Source organism: Vigna unguiculata, chromosome 9 (assembly GCF_004118075.2).
Source record: "Vigna unguiculata cultivar IT97K-499-35 chromosome 9, ASM411807v1, whole genome shotgun sequence".
In the NCBI taxonomy this organism is placed as follows: domain Eukaryota; kingdom Viridiplantae; phylum Streptophyta; class Magnoliopsida; order Fabales; family Fabaceae; genus Vigna; species Vigna unguiculata.
In genome coordinates this window covers 29,945,684-29,966,584 of record NC_040287.1, presented here as the reverse complement: position 1 = coordinate 29,966,584, position 20,901 = coordinate 29,945,684, and the positions used below count along the sequence as shown (strand labels likewise).

The 20,901-nt window shown below is 31.0% G+C and overlaps 2 protein-coding genes across 2 annotated transcripts; one reads left to right on the top strand and one right to left on the bottom strand.

Annotated features, from left to right (window-relative positions):
* Positions 1–8: 8 nt before the first annotated feature.
* On the bottom strand, positions 9–869 carry LOC114164558. The gene has a single exon (XM_028049275.1). The coding sequence runs from the start codon at positions 612–614 to the stop codon at positions 216–218; it is 399 nt and encodes a 132-aa protein (XP_027905076.1). The 5' UTR covers positions 615–869; the 3' UTR covers positions 9–215.
* Positions 870–3,749: 2,880 nt separating this feature from the next.
* LOC114163643 (110 kDa antigen-like) lies at positions 3,750–4,349 on the top strand. Its single transcript, XM_028047943.1, has one exon. It carries the CDS (start codon positions 3,750–3,752, stop codon positions 4,347–4,349), a length of 600 nt encoding a protein of 199 aa, XP_027903744.1.
* The last annotated feature ends 16,552 nt before the right edge of the window (positions 4,350–20,901 follow it).

The window sequence follows — 20,901 nt, the reverse complement described above, 5'->3', positions numbered from 1 at the left end:
ATCAATAGTGACAACAATGTAACGCTGCATTTCCAGAGAGAATATTACAAGGACCAAAGTGTCTAAAAATCTGAATTCTATGATGTTCTCCGACGAACTAAAACATTCCTTAGAAAACAAGAATAGCCATAAGCATCGTATAGACATAGTCGTACAATAATACGTAACTCTATCTGCTATGCGTACGTATACTACTGTTACTGTTACATCCTCTTTCAAAAAAGACCAAAGAAGACGGAGAAACCTAGTACGATGAGCCACACAATATGCACCAAAAGCAATGCCTGACCAGACAGAGGGACGGAACCGCCATTCCCCACTTCACAGAACCCCATTTTCGCAACCTGTGCGCCGGCGCACGCGGCTTCGCTGCACCCGCACCAGTACGTCACACCGTCCACGCCGCAAACCGGGTCCGTCCGAAAACACTTAACGGGGCACGACGACGGCGCCACCCCGCCGCATACTTTCTGCCCTTCGTCACCGGCGACCTGGGACGGCAGCCGGAGAACCGTCGAGTGGCCGTCATCGGCTGTCGCAGGCGGGAGAACGCAGAGGGCGAAGACGGCGATGAAGACGGCGGAGAAGTGGAAGGTTTTGAAGATTCCGGGCATGATCTGGGAGAGGCGAGCTTATAAAGCTCGCCTGAGGAATCGGAGAACAGAAAATTGAAATGGGTTTGAACTGAATCTTAGTTACGATGGAGAAAAAGTTGGATCGAGTTTTTAATATAGGTTAAGAAAATTGAGGGGTGAGAGTGGTGGTTGAACTACACGAATTACTCTGCACCTTTCTTTCACTATTTATTTCATCTCAATCTTCGTCATTGATTTTGCTGTTTCTCTATCTGTTCTATGCAACTTCAGGTGCTAACATCAAAGTCTTTTTAATGATAAATAAATGTGTGCAAGAATAAAAACACAGTCTCCGCGTCAAAATAATTAAAATAAAACATTAACTTAATTACAATTAATTTTTTCCTAAGATATATAACGTATTAAAACACGTAAGCATGCTCAGCAAAAACATATATTAAAAATAAGAAAAATCGTAGTTTAACAGTTTTTTTTTTTTCTAACAAACTTTTGACAATTACCAATTTAAGTAAAAGGTATTATTTTATTAGTTTATTTGGATTAATAAACAGAAAGATAATTTATTTTAATTTCATTTATAGAAACTTTATCAATTATGTCAAAAATATGTTTGTCAGAATATAATTTTCCTAAAAATAATTTAATATACAAACCATAAATATCATTTATATAGTAGGTGTTTTTATTCTAAATAATTAGCTGATATGTTTTTAATCTGTAATACACTCTCACATTTAAACTTATTCAATTTAAAATCATTCCAAAACTAAACACATGTCACTTTGATAATTTTCCTAATCATGATTTTCTTTTTCATACACTAGCATCATGCATGTATCTATGTATTTTTTAAATATACATGATATTATATTAATAGGTGGTGTGATAATGTAATGTTATTAAGTTAATATATAAAATAAAATTATTTATTAAAAATAAAGTAAAATATATCAAAAAAATAAAAGAATAACTGTTGATAAGTAGAAAAAAAAAGAAGAAACATAAATAGACCATTTTATAAAAAAGTTTGTAAAAGTAACGTCTAGTTTTAAAAAATTTAATAAATAATTATATTTTAAAAAATAAAATTGATATTTTGAAATATGTACACCGTATATATTGTTATAGATGAAGATTTAAATTAAGAGAAGGCACATTTCTAGACCAAGCAAGAAAAATAACGAAAACTATCCTAAAATTTATATATTGTATATCTCTTCTTTAAACAAAATTGAATCATCCGATGCAAATTATAATAGAGTGTTGATATTAAAAAAATTACTTTATTTTTATAGAACACCTCCCTTTTTCTTTTTCCCTTTTTTCATTACACATTTTATTTCCTACAAACGAATTACTTTTCTTTTTCTGTTAACTCTCGTGTATATGAGCATACTTCATGTCTACGTACAAATATTTGTTTTTCAAATCACGAGAATTATATATGGAGCAAATGTAGGCTTATACTATTTACACTCCCCAATTTTACTACCTATATCACCCTTCTTATTTTTCTATTTAATTAACTAAATATATTTTTAGTTCTAAAACTTCACGTAAAACTGAAATTTTTACTGTCAGAAACTTATATTGTGGTTTCAAATTTAAAAATAAATGGACGTAGTTATTTTAACTAAATTATATTAATATTCTTTTATGTATTAAACGCGTGTTAATATTTTAAATTGTTTATACAATTTGACACGCTAATGATTTAATGTTAGATGAGAAATATGATTAATACATTTAAAAAATTTAATGTAATTAAATTAAATGAACTATCTCTATTTATTTTTAAGATTTGAAGACTTAAATATATTAAAATTTCATATAACAATAAATTTTAATTTCACATCAAAATTTATAACTAAAAATATATTTAACCCTGTTAAAATATATGTTTGTCCTAATTTTATTTTTTTTCTTTCAAGGTTCCAACCTCACACAATACTTTTTGTTTTGCTCGGAGTCATAACACGGATCAAGTTTGTTTCTCTGCGATTAAATTAATATATTTCCAAAATAATTTTTTGACAAATGTTTTGTCTAAAAAGTTTACAGACTTACTAAATAAAGTAATTTTTTTTAATGAAAATTACAAAAATAAAGTGATATCGTTTAAGATTCTTTTTATAGAAAATATTGTTTGTAAAAATATTGTAAAAATATTTTACAATATTTTTTTAATCAAACAAAAATATTGTAAAAATATCATTTCTCAATATATTTTCACTCTCCAAATGGAATGTTTTTATTTTTCTTTCTCGATCTTCGATTAAATTAATATATTTCGAAAATTATTTTTTAACAAATATTTTATTGACAAAATTGATGAATAATTTTTAATTTTTTTAATGGAATAATTTTTATTTTTTTAATGGAAGTTAAAAAATAAAGTAATAAAATTTTAATTTTTTTTTATAAAAAATATTGTTTTTCAAAGTTTATCAAACAAAACATGTGTAAAAATATCATTTCCCAATATATTTTCGCTCTCCAAATGGAATGTTTTTATTTTTCTTTCTTGAGAATCTTTGGTTGAAAGTGTCTTTTCAGAAAACAATTTCACAAACAATACCTTTTATGTTTCTTACACCCAAAACAAGTATTTTACAAAAGGCCATTGGTTTTTCATTTTTTTTTCTCTCTTTAAAATCTCTGGTTAAAAAACTCTTTTCGAAAAATAATCACATAAAAACAAATTATATTTCTTACTCTCAAAATTTATTTCCGTGCTCCTGAGAGTATGAAGAAAATAAATATGTATCCTAGAAAGTACATTTGGAAAGGTAAAATAAGAATCAGTTTTTTTCATACTACTCTCTTTATAATTGAATATAGATTTTGTATTTATTTTCTAAAAATCCCAAGAAAAATACTCGTGGAGACATGGTTTTAATTTTGGTGTTTTAGAAAATATTTTTGGAATGATTAAGTTTTGAAATCGGAGATTATTGAGGAACGTAAATGGTTAAAAGCCCTCTAAATAGGTATTGGAAGGCGAAAAGTGCTCCTAAAATGGAGAGGGTGAAAGGTATAAATGAGAGGGTTTGGGCAACGTTATAGTCACCTCAGCATTCTTTGCGTAGTGGTGTTTGTTCCTTGGATCACAAACACTCCTCCTTCATTCATTTTTATTTACTTAAATTTATAATGGGAGGTTGTGTGAGCGGTCCCAGGAACAGGAGAGAGGAAGTCGCAATTCAGACTCCCATCACACCAAAGAATGCTGAGGGCATCACCCTTGTTGTTCCTCAGGACAATATTCAACATGAAGAAGTTCAGGTAAAGGAGGACAAAGTAGAGGAAGAGAAGCTAGAACAACCAAAACAAATAGAGCAACCAAAAGAAACTGAGCCAACAGAAACAGAGCAGCCAAAAGAAGCTGAGCCAACAGAAATAGAGCAGCCAAAAGAAGCTGAACCAACAGAAACAGAACAACCAAAAGAAGCTCAGCCATTAGAAACAGAGCAGCCAAAAGAAGCTCAGCCATTAGAAACAGAGCAGTCAAAAGAAGCTCAGCCATTAGAAATAGAGCAGCCAAAAGAAGCTCAACCATTAGAAACAGAGCAACCAAAAGAAGTTGAGCCAACGGAAACAGAATCACCAAAAGAAGCTGAGCAACCACAAGAACCAAAAGAAGCTGAGCAACCAAAGGAGGTTGAACAACCAAAAGAACAACCAAAAGAAGCTGAACAACCAAAAGAAGCTGAACAAGCAAAAGAAACAGAGAAAAACCTTCTCGCCCTCTGATCACATTCATTTTTAACATCTCTTCGAAATCCTTTACCCCCATTATGTCTATTCATTATACCTTCCACTTGTTATTGGAACAACATTTCACTAATAAAAAGTAACCTATTATTGGGAAAAAATTGTTTCACATCACCTTTATTTCTAAGTCCATTTGATATTAAGTTTTAATAATAAAATATTATACTAACATAATAAAAAAAAATATTACAATAAAATAAAAATTTTTTAAAATGTAAATGGGAAGTAAGAGAAATTTTGTACCGTGTAATGTCCTATACAATTAAGTAAAAAGAAAATAATAAATATGTAATTGAAAAACATATGTCTACTTACATAATAGACATTTTCTTGCTATGATTTAGTATAAAAATTAACCATATGAAGAAATATACTCTTTTACTTGGAAACAATTTTTTTTTTTCTGAAATATTACCTTTTTTTCAAGAAAATAATTCTTATTGTAACAGTTGAAAATTCCTTTAAATTCAGCTCTCCAGTTTTCTGGTTTTTATTTGCTCTTTTCGAAAAAAGAAAGAAAAAATAAAAAATAAAAAATTGAAATTGAAATTAGATTTTAATCCTTTTGAGAAAGAGAACAAATTAAAACTAATTTAAGAGTGAATAAATTTTGACGATGTGAAATACTTTTCTTAATATATTTAACCATAATTTTTTTAAGTTTGTATAAAAATTTAATAAAAATAGAAGAAAAATATAATCTTTCCTAAAATTATTATTGTTATTTATATTATTGATCATATAAAGTTTTTAAAATTAATTTGTAAAATACAGTAAAAATATATATTCATAATTGTAGCAAAATTATTAAAATATTAAATGAAAAATGTAGACATTTATAAATATTCTTTATTGCAAAATAATTACAAAATTTCATTTTAAATTTTTAATTTAAACCTAGAGTTACAATGAATCATTTTTAACTTCTATCGCCAAATTGATAATATAAAAACATATCTATTAATCAACACTTTCAAATAATTTTACCTTCTCAGTTTACTATTTAAACATTTTTTTCATTAAATTTTTTTATTATCATCTCACGCATAACAATAATTTTTTTTAAGTTAATAAACATTTATCTCACATTTTTTATACCACCCAAAATAATATTTACTTTATTTAAAGTATTATATTTATTTTTAATTCAACATTTTAAAATAAATTTATATGTTTAATATAACTATTTTGTATTTTATTTTTAAACAAATCAATAATAACACATTTAATTATAAACTATATTACAAAACTAACATTTATTCATGTTTAAACATTTTTAATTTGTTATTCCTCTTAACAATAAAAATTAATCTCTATATTTTAATAAATTACTTTTAGTTACTTTTTTTTTCTAATTTTAATTTTTAAAAACTATTCTCATAACTAATTAAGAGGTTATTCGAGAAAATAGTAAATAGTGATTTCACATAATTGAGTGATCAAGATAGTTTGGAAAGCAAAAATTTGCTCATAAATTGGGTTTCATTATCTGATATTAGTCATCTTGGTGTTCCAAACATTCACAATATGTTGTTTCAGATGAAGTTTCGAACTTTAGACGTTGAGATGATGGTCACAGACTCGACTTCTATCCACTTTATGAAATATTCAATGGCCACTATTAGAAATTTTAACTATCGGGTAGCTCAGAAAAAAGGTCCTAGTATGTTTGTGCCAAAACGACCAAAGGGCATTTATGGAGTGCAAGACCTTGGGTGGTGCTTGATGCTAGTCCATGTGCTTTTGGCACTAGGGGCACCTCTTGGCAATCCTTTCGCAGCGTTAGCCAATAGTACCTGGCGTAGATGACCTTTAAACTTAGAACTCGTCCTTCAATGTGACTCACGCATACCTTCATGGAATTCTGTCGTTATCTGATATGCTTCTTCTTCTTTTACGTAGGCTAACAATGGTCTACAAAACCTGAAATGAAATATATGCCCATCTATTAATGTGTACTTAGCAGCATTCTTCTTGATTTGCTGAGCCTCTTGGAGGTCTGAGGGGAGTCGTCCCTCTAATAGGAACTTCACAAGGGAACTCATCCATGAGGCGAGCTGGGGTATGAGTTCAGCAAATGATTGCTCAGACTGGATAGCAAAGGCGTTTTCCTCTCGTAGTTCTCCTACCGTCACTCTTGGGGCGACTACAATTTCTTGTATGACCGACTGATGTTTCAAGAGTAGATCCGCTTAACAGTTCTGATCTTTGGGGATGTGGACGAGTTTGAAGAGGGTGAAAGCGGTCGCTAGTGTTCGTACAAAGTCCAAGTATCGAGCTAGGAGGGGTCCTTTGCTTGGAAATCTCTTGATACTTGTGCCGCAACCAAGAGCAAGTTACTTTTAGCGATCAGAGTCTTTACGCCCAACTCCCTTGCCAACAACATCCCTATTATTAGGGTCTCATACACCACTTGATTGTTACTATCCTTGAAGGAGAAACATAGGGATTGCTTGATCAATACATCGACAGACCCCTCTAGTATGACCTCGACTCCACTCCCTTAAATATTGGTCGCCCGTCAATGGAGAGGACCCACCCTTCTTGTTCCCCTTCAACGTCATGGAGTGGTGGGGTGACCTCTGCCAAGAAATCAGCTAAAACTTAAGCCTTGACTAATCCCCATTGTTCATAGTGAATGTCGTATTCTAATAATTCAATGACCCACTTAACTAGGTGCCTTGACATCTCTGGCCTCTAGAGGACCTGCTTGAAAGGTTGGTCGCCATGAATACTACTATGTACGCTTGAAAGTAGTATTTGAGCTTTTGGTGATACCACGACGATGACAACCTTCTCTAGTTTTTTATAACAGGCCTCGACCCCGTGTATGGTCTTGGTTTGGAATGTCAACGGGGCGCGTTAGGGTACGTGTAATAGCTCCCTCGTACCCTACCCGGTGGATAAATATCTACCCCGTACCCGTATCCTTATCCGTGCAAGGTATTTGTTATGCATGTACCTGTATATTTTTTAATATCCACAGTACCCGTGGGTATTTACAAAAAGAAATTTTAATATTTAATAACATTTTAACCATAAATTCAAATAAAAATACAATGCATGACATTCATAAATTTGAAAAAAAAATGCAATTAACCCATTTAAATAGTATTGAATAATAGTTTACAAAGAAATGAAAAGTTTTTAAGACCAATTGATAAAAAATAACTCATTCAAAATCAATGTGTTAGTATTTTGATCATGTTTTTTCATTTTTTTTAATTCAAATTATAGTATAGTAGGTACGAGTATCCATGGGTATGGATACTATGATACTTGTACTTGCCTCATTAACTTGCGGGTATAAAATATACCTGTACCTCGTTACCTGCGGGTATCCATTTTCTATCCATTATAGATTTTATCTGCGGATATGAATTTTTTAACATTTGAACCCATCAAATCTCCAAATTCTACCACACTCCAAGCTAGCATAGTCGTTGTGAATGCCATTGGAAAATGGAATTTCACATTGTCACCAACATCATAATATCCACCCACCATGTTTATCTGATGCCATCCAATTTATAGAATAAAACATACGTATTTCTCAATTACCAAAACCACGTTTAACTACCATAATATTCATGTAATGAATATTTTTGTTCAGATATAATTCATTTATACAAAAATAAAAGAAATTGGTTATTTGTAAGAGTCGCAATGTGGGCTGGCTCAACCCATTTAGTTATTAATATGTTTATTACTTAAATTTTTATTAGTTACGAATGTAAAAATATAAAGTAGATATGTTTTTAAAAAGAAAAAGTGAAATAGTTGCATGAATATTCGAGCCATCAAAAAGTGTTGAATCTTTGCACCATTCCATGCGTTGGGAAGGATTACATACTGGGAAGCAATCCACTGAACATGTCATACATGGTTGGATATGGAGCAAAATACCTTGAAAAAGTACATCATCGTGCGTCGTCATTGGCATCAGTGGATGAGTACCCTCCTCACATTGGTTGCAAAGAAGGATCATTTTATTTTGAAAGCCAAAATCCAAATCCTAATTTGCTCTCAGGAGCTGTTGTGGGAGGACCTTATCTGAACGATTCATACGCAGATTCTCGAGCAGATTTTGCACACTCTGAACCTACAACATACATCAATGCACCCCTTGTGGGCGTTTTGGCCTACTTCAATTCACATTCATCATAAACTTTTCAGACTCTCATTCTCCAACCAAACTCTTTCCTAATTTCTTTCTAACTTCTATTAATAATAATTGCTATTTGTCTTAATTTCAATATTCCTTCCCCGTTTTCTTTTCATGTTTGCTAGAGACACCCAACAAAATTTCAATAGCCGTCAAACATGTTTATTCTTGAGTTAACTTAAAAAAACCAACACGTCCCATGCACCCACCACGACAATTCAAAACCAACACGCATAACACCAGCTTCAACACTTCACCATCATCACAATTTATATTCTCAATATGTTTTTGGTTATTCAACTCAAATTGGATCTTATAATATGAAAATATAAAATGAAAGCTTACTATAATACCATAATATATCATAGTAATTTGCTATAAATTTAATCTATCATTGGAGGAATCAACTTCAGTAATATAATTTTACAAACTATGCGATCACATCATAAATATTTTCCAAAAAAATCAAGGTATTTTTTTTATCAAAATGGAGTAATTTGCTCATGAAATTATAATGCAACATTAAAAAAAATTGTTGTCAACTTAAAACAATTTGAGTACATTTAATTTGAAGTTGCATCGATAATTTATTTGATTCTATGTATACAAAAAATATAACTCCTATTTAAATCTAAGAAAAATATAAAAATAAAGTTAAAATGATAACATGATCTAATAAATAAAAGAAAGGAAAGTAGAGGGGAGGTCGATCCTTTCTGCTAATAATTTAAAGAAATAAAATTGATTTGGTTGGGGTTAGAAGAAAGGGTGGTAGAGATCGTGTTTTTGATTCCCCCAGTGTCAAAAACTTGGCTCGTAATACCAATTCAAGCAAAACGTCTGACAACACCACTTGGCAAACTTGCATTTTGAAACTATGGAAGATAAATGGAATCTCCAGTGCTATATTGATCAACAATGGCTTCACCTATGTTATCTCCACCTTGTTGTATTGATTGAGAACCATGATCCACGTTCATACCAAAGTTATAATTCTGGGAGACAAAAGCTGGATTTCCAAAAGTTATCGTGGAAAATGGCTGAATGTTCTATTGGATACATTTGATTATGATGCATATCATTTATCTGAAGCATAATGGGATTGTAAACTAGCGATGTATCATTATCTAGAGTTCCTAGTTGAGAATTCTGGATATTGACAATGTTAGTAAAGGTTGCAAAAGGATGATGATCATTTTCCAAAGCTTGCTCTGTATGAAATTTGTCGACAAGTTGCTCTTCTGAAAAATTCTCGGTAATGGCAATGTTACCAAATCTTGCTAAAGGATTATCATGTGCCAAAGCTTCCTCTTCCATGTTACCTGTAAAACCAGGATGAAAATTTGTCATTGGAGTGGCAAAACAAGGTTGGAAGTGAACTTTTTCAACTGCACACACCCTTGGTTCTGTGTTCCATGACATGTCATTTTGTTGCGGTTGTTATTGCTCTATTTGTGTCCCTAAAACCAATGACATGTCATGTTGTTTCATTCTGTTGCGGTTGTTATTGCTCTATTTGTGTCCCTAAAACCAATGACATGTCATGTTGTTGCGTTTGTGGTTGCTGATGCGCTATTTGTCTCCATGAAACCAATGACATGTCATTTTGTTGTGGTTATTGTTGCTCTATTTGTCTCACTGAAACAACACACATGTCATTCTGTTGTTGTTGTTGTTGCTCTATTTGTGTCCCTAAAACCAATGATATGTCATACTGTTTCGGTTGTTTTTGCTCTATTTGTCTCCATGAAACCAATGGCATGTCATCTTGTTGTGGTTGTTGTTGCTTTATTTGTGTTCGTGAAACGAGAAACATATCATTCTGTTGCGGTTGTTGTTGTATTTGTCTCGCTGAGTCGAATGACATGTCATTATGTTACTGTTGCTCTTTTTGTTGTTGCTATCTTAAAGAGTTTCTATATTTCTGGCCATAAAAAACAGTTCACATTCAGCCACAATGAGTAACAACAGAATAATGATGAAATATAGAAAGAAAATAAAATGTAGATAGAAACTAACCTGCAAATGACTAGTAACATGTCCTCTTTCCAAACCAGGGACATTCATGGCTACAAGAATTTTCTTTGGCACAACATCTAAAACAAATAAAGTAAAAAAAAGTGAAACTGTGAATACCAACAAAGAGATGCAGGTATTGATGAATAGAGAAAAACAACACATCATACTTTCAATTCCACTTTTTTGGATAGCGGTGAGAAATGCACCATGTAGTTTTTCATGTCATACAACACGGCGAGGCTTCTTGGTTGGGGGTGGATTACGTGATTCATCAACATGATTCTACCAGACTCCAAGGTAGCATAGTCGTTGTGAATGCCATTGGAAAATGGAATTTCACATTGTCACCAACATCATAATATCCACCCACCATGTTTATCTGATGCCATCCAATTTATAAAATAAAACATACGTATTTCTCAATTTCCAAAACCACGTTTAACTACCATAATATTCATGTAATAAATACTTTTGTTCAGATATAATTCATTTATACAAAAATAAAAGAAATTGGTTATTTGTAAGGGTGACAATGTGGGCTGGCTCAACCCATTTAGTCCCTGCTCCACACTTGGCCCGCAAAATATGAGTTAGGCGTTAAAAATACAGGTTGATAAGTTTGATCCGTACCACATAAGGTTTGGTCCACGAGCTCGTGGGCTGAACTTTTTTTTTAAAAAAAAATCTTCAATATTCAAAAAATTGGAAAAATTTAACAAGTCCACGAAATTAAGCAAAGACTTTAGGGTGTAGAATGATAGATTGATAATTCAACATTATCATCATATTCATATACGTACTTTGACATACACGATGTATTCTTCAAATTTTAGCACATTCAAAAAAACATAACATTTGTTTTTCCCATTCATACACAAATTTGGAACATTCATGCATCAGTCCAAAAGGAAAGTAATCATTATACATAAATGCAAATTTTTGTTTTTTATGCGAAATGCGAGTTAGTCCGTGTGAGTACGGGTTATGCATGACAGACTTTTACAAGCCAACAAACTCTATATCTTGGCCCGTCCTGTGTTTTTGTGCAAAACTGCAGACCGACCAATCGAGCCAAAACCTATATTGTCACTCATAATCATTTGGTTTATTCAGTAGCATAAATTTATTCTCAATTTATGTATATTTTTATAAATAGTCTATAACATTAACCATATTCTTATACCTCTTACAAAATAGTTTAATATTTTAAACTATTAATATATATTTAGTTATTGATATGTTTATTACTTAAATTTTTATTAGTTACAAATGTAAAAATATAAAGTAGATATGTTTTTAAAAAGAAAAAGTGAAATAGTTACATGAATATTCGAGCCATCAAAAAGTGTTGAATATTTGCACCATTTCATGCGTTGGGAAGGATTACATATTGGGAAGCAATCCATTGAATATGTCATACATGGTTGGATATGGAGCAAAATACCCTGAAAAAATACATCATCGTGCGTCGTCATTGGCATCAGTGGATGAGTACCCTCCTCACTTTGGTTGTAAAGAAGGATAATTTCATTTTGAAAGCCAAAATCCAAATCCTAATTTGCTTTCAGGAGCTGTTGTGGGAGGACCTTATCTGAACGATTCATACGCAAATTCTCGAGCAGATTTTGCACACTCTGAACCTACAACATACATCAATGCACCCCTTATGGGTGTTTTGGCCTACTTCAATTCACATTCATCCTAAACTTTTCGGACTCTCATTCTCCAACCAAACTCTTTCCTAATTTCTTTCTAACTTCTATTAATAATAATTGTTATTTGTCTTAATTTCAATATTCCTTCCCCGTTTTCTTTTCATGTTTACTAGAGACACCCAACAAAATTTATACAGCCGTCAAACATGTTTATTCTTGAGTTAAGTTAGAAAAACCAACACGTCCCATGCACCCACCACCACAATCAAAACCAACACGCATAACACTAGCTTCAACACCTCACCATCATCACAATTTATATTCTCAATATGTTTTTAGTTATTCAACTCAAATTGGATCTTATAGTATGAAAATATAAAATGAAAGCTTACTATAATACCATAATATAGCATAGTAATTTGCTATAAATTTAATCTATCATTGGAGGAATCTAACTTTAATAATATAATTTTACAAACTATGCGATCACATCATAAATATTTTCCACAAAAATCAAGGTATTTTTTTTTTTATCAAAATGGAGTAATTTGCTCATGAAATTATAATGCAACATTTAAAAAAAATTGTTGTCAACTTAAAACAATTTGAGTACATTTAAAGGTTGCAAGTTAGTAAAGGTTGCAAAAGGATGGTGATCATTTTCTAAAGCTTGCTCTGCATGAAATTTGTCGGCAAGTTGCTCTTCTGAAAAATTCTCGGTAATGGCAATGTTACCAAATCTTGCTAAAGGATTATCAAGTGCCAAAGCTTCCTCTTCCATGTTACCTGTAAAACCAGGATGAAAATTTGTCATTGGAGTGGCAAAACAAGGTTGGAAGTGAACTTTTTCAACTGCACACATCCTTGGTTCTGTGTTCCATGACATATCATTTTGTTACGGTTGTTATTGCTCTATTTGTGTCCCTAAAACCAATGACATGTCATGTTGTTGCGGTTGTGGTTGCTGATGCGTTATTTGTCTCCATGAAACCAATGACATGTCATTTTGTTGTGGTTGTTGTTGCTCTATTTGTCTCACTGAAACAACACACATGTCATTTTGTTGTTGTTGTTGTTGCTCTATTTGTGTCCCTAAAACCAATGATATGTCATACTGTTTCGGTTGTTTTTGCTCTATTTGTCTCTATGAAACCAATGGCATGTCATTTTGTTGTGGTTGTTGTTGCTTTATTTGTGTTCGTGAAACGAGAGACATGTCATTCTATTGCGGTTGTTGTTGTATTTGTCTCGCTGAGTCGAATGACATGTCATTATGTTACTGTTGCTCTTTTTGTTGTTGCTATCTTAAAGAGTTTCTATATTTCTAGCCATAAAAAACAGTTCACATTCAGCCACAATGAGTAGCAACAGAATAATGATGAAATATAGAAAGAAAATAAAATGTAGATAGAAACTAACCTGCAAATGACTAGCAACATGTCCTCTTTCCAAACCAGGGACATTCATGGCTACAAGAATTTTCTTTGGCACAACATCTAAAACAAATAAAGTAAAAAAAGTGAAACTGTGAATACCAACAAAGAGATGCAAGTATTGATGAATAGAGAAAAACAACACATCATACTTTCAATTCCAATTTTTTGGATAGCGCTGAGAAATGCACCATGCAGTTTTTCATCCCATACAACACGACGAGGCTTCTTGGTTGGGGGTGGATTACATGATTAATCAACATCATGGCCTTCTTCGAAATTGCTATTGCTCCTATGAAGCACTGATGAAGCCAGTTCAGAATTATCACTTATTCCTCTTATCAAGCAACCAATATCCTTTTGCAACGTATCTTCAGTTGTGCAATTCCACAAACGCTTTAGTTGAAACACATTAAGAGGTTTAATCCAATAATCATGAGCTCCAAGTTTGAGCGCCCTTACTCTAGAAGCCCCACTATCATTCGAAGACATCACTGCAAATAATTCTTAATCAGTAAAACAAGTAAGAAACTCGAAAACTTGAGTGAAATATATAGGACTAGTTGCTTACATATCAGAGGAACATTAATTTGTACTGTTTTGAGAAAATTTAGAAATCCATAGCCATCCATGATCGGCATATCAACCTCTATGAGTATACAATCAATACACACTTTCTTTCCTTTAATGCATTCATAACAGTTAGAGATTCAGAGGATGCCAAAATTGCACACAACGTTAAAAGTAGCGTCAACATGAGAAAAGAATAAACCTCTCTCTTAAGAAATAATTATGAATAAAATATGTATATCTAACCTTGAACACCATCCTGGTTGCATGTTTTCATGATGAATTCAAGAACGCTTAAGTTAGTGTCGATGGCAAGAATAGTGAGAGTTGATGGGAGTTGAGGAAGTGTGTCCTGAATGTGAATTGCAAAAGAAGAAACATTGGTCATGGCTTTGCAGTGTCACCTTAGAATGCAGAGGAAAAAAGCAAGTGAAAGAAAGAGATATATAAAGTAAGGTTTGATAACTGGTAATTTATAACACTGAAAGTCAAATTCTAGTCAAATTGACGACACTTATGGAAACAACAGAACCATCATCTTTTAACTTGTAAAACAGATTCCTCGTTTTTTCTAGGGTTAAATATGTTTTTGGTCCTTCAAGTTTCAGCGAAATTTGGAATTAGTCCCTCATCAAAACTTTTGACCAATTTAGTCCTTCATCTTTCAAAATGCGTGAATTTAGTCCTTTTAACCAAATTTTGTTAAGTTTATCTGACGTTCCAAGCGCATTTCATGATAGTATATAAATTATTTACACTGTTTGACACATTTTTTTTCAATGTTAACTTAAATACTATTATGAAATGTGCTTGAAACGTCAGATAAACTTAACAAAATTTGGTTAAAAGGACTAAATTCACGCATTTTGAAAGATGAAGGACTAAATTGGTATAAAGTTTTGATGAGGGACTAATTCCAAAATTCACTGAAACTTGAGGAACCAAAAACATATTTAACCCTTTTATCTATTTATATCTATATCTATATAAATAAGAATTACAACTAAGAGTACATTTTCAATAATAATAATAATAATAATAATAATAATATTTAGCTCAACTAATAATATGTTTAATAAATGACGATCAACTTATTGTATAAGTGATATGATTAATTAGAGATGAATGTGGATATATATTTATCTTTTAAACAAAAATAACTCCGGTCAAAAATTATATATATGGGAAATTTGAAAAATATATTAAAAAATAAATTTTCATTCATTTTTAAATAAATTTCTGTAAAACTAGAGAAAGTTATAAAATTATAGTAAAAATAAAATAAAACTGAACTGTTTTACAAGAAACGATAGGTAGATTTTGTAAAAAGATTCAATTTAGAAAAAAAAAACAAATTAATTAGTTTATTAGTTGGTTTCTAAACTAAGAGAATTACTAGATGTAAGGTTATCTTTTACATCAACTGTCTAGTTACAACAGTTATTATTTACATCTACGTAAGTATTGTAGTATTGTTAATTGTTAAGATTTTCTATTTTTAGCGTATCGAATTCTTTTAGATTTAGTTCCTGTTAATAAAATAATGTTAAATTTTAACAGGTGGATTTTTAAGTAAATATTAACAAAAATTTCCTATTATTAATTTATTATATTAACTTTAATGTAATCTATTACATTCGTATATTTATTTATCTTTTTTTAATATTAAACTAGTCTGTAACCCGCACGGTCTTTTTTTTTTATAGAATAATAATTATATTATTATTACATTTATTTAAATAAATTTAATAATATATATAACTACTAAAAATATTATTAATTATAAATTATAAATTCTTAAAAAATTACAAATTTAGCCAGTAAAACTATTTAATACAATAACATTTTTTTAATTAAAAAAACATTTACAACAATAACTACATTATCAATAATAATAATAATAATATTTATGCTAAAAATATTAATATCAATGTTAATATTAATTGTTAATATTAATTGTTAATATTAATATTAACAACAATAATTTATAATTATATATAAAAAAAAATCATATTTTTTGTGTTTTTTTTACAAATTTATCCACTTATTTATTATTTTTTAAATTTACACAATTATTCATGTAAAAATTTATTTTTTAGTTTTATCATTTTACTAATTTTATTAATTAATTTTTAAATTAAAATAAAAATTTCGGTTTTGAGATAAATTAAAAAAAGTAAGATGTGTATTTGATAATAATAATAATATTTTGTAATAATAAAAATAATAATAAAAAAAAAAAATAAAGAGGAAAAATAATTAAAATATAATCTTTAATAAATAAAAATAAAATGAGTATTTAGTCACTGTTACTAAAAAAAATATAATATAATATAATATAACATAACATAACATAATATAATATAATATAATATAATATAATATAATATAATATCTCATGTAACATTCCATTTAAATAATAATATAATACAGGATAATATAAAGAGCTAAGTTGGGGAGTATAAGGTCACTCCTTACAATTATCCAAGGTACTTAAAAGAAAATACTAAAGCTCACTACAATGCCTACAACCCAAAAGGAGTAAGAGATAACCAGTATTCAAAATAAAGCCTTAGGGACAATGTAATACACGGGCCTTAGCCCTAAATAAAAGCCCAAATAAAACGTGAAGTCCAGCCCAATAAACTATGCAGCGGAATCATCTCTCTTGTTGACCATGAGTACCTCTCGCATCTGCTCCCATCAATAAATTGATGATCATCGCAAAGGTAGAAGAACAACATACAAGGCAATCAAACAAGCAAAGAGTAAGCTAGAGCTAAAAAGATTTCATCAAGCAATCAGATATACTTTCACAGTCCAATATACACAGATCATCCAAGCATGTTATGACCTTCAAATCAATACACTAAGACTTGACTTGACTCATCCAGATACATATAACCTGGTCGAATTTAGTGGATGCTTGCACTTGTGGTGGATACCTCTGCTCACCCCCGAGCTGCTTACCCCCCGAGCTATGTGTTACAAGTACTAACTAACTCCTTAGAGTGTCAGGATGCAATCCTTAACTTGAATCCTTACCAAGTTATATAGATGGGGCACCACCATGGACACCCACTAACAGGGGCCATGGAATTACGTCCCGACCACTGAAGCACGACCAGGAAGTCTCACCTAGAGACTCATGAATTTGCGTACTGACAACATACCAATCACATTCCAAACAAACAAATAATATTGATCATGCATTTAACACCTCACACCATCCTTTGTAACTCATCCTCATTCTTATTCCATGTTGATTTCATATCATCCCATTCTTCTCAATTCGGGGATATAGAACTTCAGCTCATACCAATACCATGCCATCAATGTAACATTACTGTTCATACCGAATTCATGACCACATATATAACCAACCATTTCATTGAAATCGCATGTCAAGATTTATCCAAGTTCATCATTCACAATCGATGAATCACATCACTCATGCAAATTCATTCATCTCATACTTTATAAATGCATACCAAGACATACATATATCACAAAATAGTATTCATCCCAAATAAATGAGTGCCAACTTTTAAGTACTTGCAATTCCATACAATCAAGCACAACCCACAACCATAATCTTACACCAAAATTCCTAAGAAAATTTATTATCATAAAACCAAACATCATTTCAGTAATGCTTGACACATTTCTCGAGCTACAAACATCTAATCGACGATCCAACCGGTCAAACCATAAAATAGCATGTTATGAACCAAATATCAAAATTTGAGCTCAATCTAACGGTTAATGAGTCGGGAAAGCCAATTTTACTAAAACTGCGCATATAAGAAAAAAGACACAGTCGCCCAATGACCTAGGACACTCGCCCAGCGACTGCGCGACGCAACAAAATACGAGAAATAACGTTAAATATCACAGTCTTATGAATATTTGAACCCTAACTCAGAAATATACCAAAAACTAATGTTTTCCCCAATCTTTTCTCATATTTCCCTTACCTGCAAAGGGGTTAGCAGAGGACTTCGACACCCCAACCGTGACGAACAGTAGCTCAAGCAATAGCTTCAAGGGGAAGAGTAGAGAACTGGTCTGAGTTCACTTGACTTGATGAGAAATAGTGGCTGAACCCTAGCAGAGCTTCACGGCTGCTCAAAGAGGAAGTAAGGGAGAACTATTTTTCTGAAATGATACGAATGAGTGGGTTAGGGTAGGTCTTAGGTCATTTAGCTCGGGCCAACCCTTAGGCCCATTAGACCTTGGAGGCAGCCCTTAAAAATTGGGGCTGAAATAAGAGGGCTTTACATCTCAGACAATGATAAAAATTATAAAAATATAATACAACTACTAAAAATACTAATGATAAAAATTAATATCACTATTAATACCAATGCAACTAACATTAACAATAATATGAATTTAAATAATAATACTAATACTAATTATTATATTATTAATACTAATAATAATGATAATAATATTAATAATATTCATTAATAATAATAATTATTCTTATAATTCTAATAATAATAATAAAATTAATATAACAAAAATAGAGATAATAATAATAAAAATATTAAATATTACTATAACAAAAGTTATAATAATAATAATATCAATATCACTTTACACGTACTAACGCTACTAATACCAATATTTATATTGATTAAAAAAAATACCAACTATAATATTATTTATAATAATAACACTAATGATAATAATAATAATAAAAATAGTACACCATGATAAAAATAATAATAATGATTTCTCGCGATAAAAAAAATACAATAATTATCATATGTAAGGAGATACACATTTTTAGTATACTTTTTTTTCATAATTTTATTCTCTTAATTATCATTTTTTTAATTTATATAATTATTCGTAATAAAAAAATTATTTTTCAATTTTGTTATTTTACTAATTTTGTTACTACTTATTTGAATTTAAGTAATTACTTAGATGTAGATAAATATAATTCCAAGGTAAATAAAGTAAGATATATCTATGTAACGTCCCATTTATTTAATAAACCAAAATTAAAGGAAGTGTCACATAAATATAACAGCGCAATCAAGGAGTTTAAAACTTAACTCCTTACAACCCAAGGCACACCATGATGCCCACGTAGACTATGCAACGAAATCATCTCTCCTCTTGTTGACCACGAGTACCTCTCGCATCTACTCCCATCAATAAATTGATGATCATCGCAAGAGTAAAATAACAACATACAGAGCAATCAAACAAGCAAAGGGTAAGCTAGAGCCAAAAAGATTTTATCATGCAATCAAATATACCTTCACAGTTCAATATACATATATCATCCAAGCATGTTATGACCTTCCAATCAATACACTAAGACTCGACTCATCTAGATACATATAATCTGGTCGGATTTAGCGGATGCTTGCACTTGTGGTGGATTACCCTGCTCACCCTCGAGCTACTCACCCCCGAGCTATGTGTTACAAGTGTTACAATGAATCAATCCCCCACACACAAGGTTAGTCCTTAATGAGTTTCAGGCCTCCTACTACTCTCACCACAAGAGTCAGTCCGCTCTAAGTGAGACTAACTGACCCCTTAGAGTGTCAGGATGCAATCCTTATCTTGAATCCTTACCAAATTATATAGATGAGGCACCACCATGAACTCCCACTAATAGGGGCCATGGAATTACGTCCCGACCACTGAAGCACGACCCTGAAATCCCACCTAGAGATCTCAAGGAATTACCCACTGACCATTGACCAATCATGTTCAATAAATCAAGAAAGATCTATCACACACACACACACACACACATATATATATATACACTATATATATAAACCTTTATAACCAATCCCTTTCATGTTCCAGATCAACCCATACCAATTCATCATACTTCACACCATGCTAGTTTAACACCAACCATCTCATTTTGTTTTGCATGCCAAGATCATACAATCACATCAGTCCAATTCGTAACCACAATCTATACCATGCATTTATTTTGCATGCCTCATGCATTATAAAGAGTACATCATAAATCAAACATTTCATTTAATCGAACCAAGAAAAACAGTGCAACCTTTAACTCACTAAATTTAATTTTCTTAATGTTTATTTTTAAGAAAAATACTTAACAAATATACGTATGACTTATATTAATACATTGATTGTATTTATTAATAGAAATCAGAGAATAACTTTGTTTTATAGAATTTCTCAAAATAAATATCAAGACTAATCCAAATAAAAATACCAAAAACAATATATCAAAACATTTAATTAGCAACGTATATATAGAAAACTACATTTAACATAGTTATCAAAACATTAATACATGAATTAGTAAACAAATGATATTATATTCTAAAATTAAAATTAAGTTTCAGAAATATAAATACATATAGAAGCAAGCACTCGTTAATGACCAATGTTCTGCCTACTTTGATAAACTCAATGCATTAAACTATTCATATATTAGTCTAATAATCACCCATTTATATATTATTAAAGATATAACGTATTCATTTGAGTAATCTAATTTTAGAAACTATGCAACCAAACCCTAAATATTCTCCACACGAATTATACACAACACATGTTATGACAGTTACGCATTGATGATTAATAGCTCACAGGATGTATCATTCATTATCTATCACGGGAATGACTTCACCTGTGCTGTTTCCAACTTGTATTGATTGAGAACCAAGATCCAT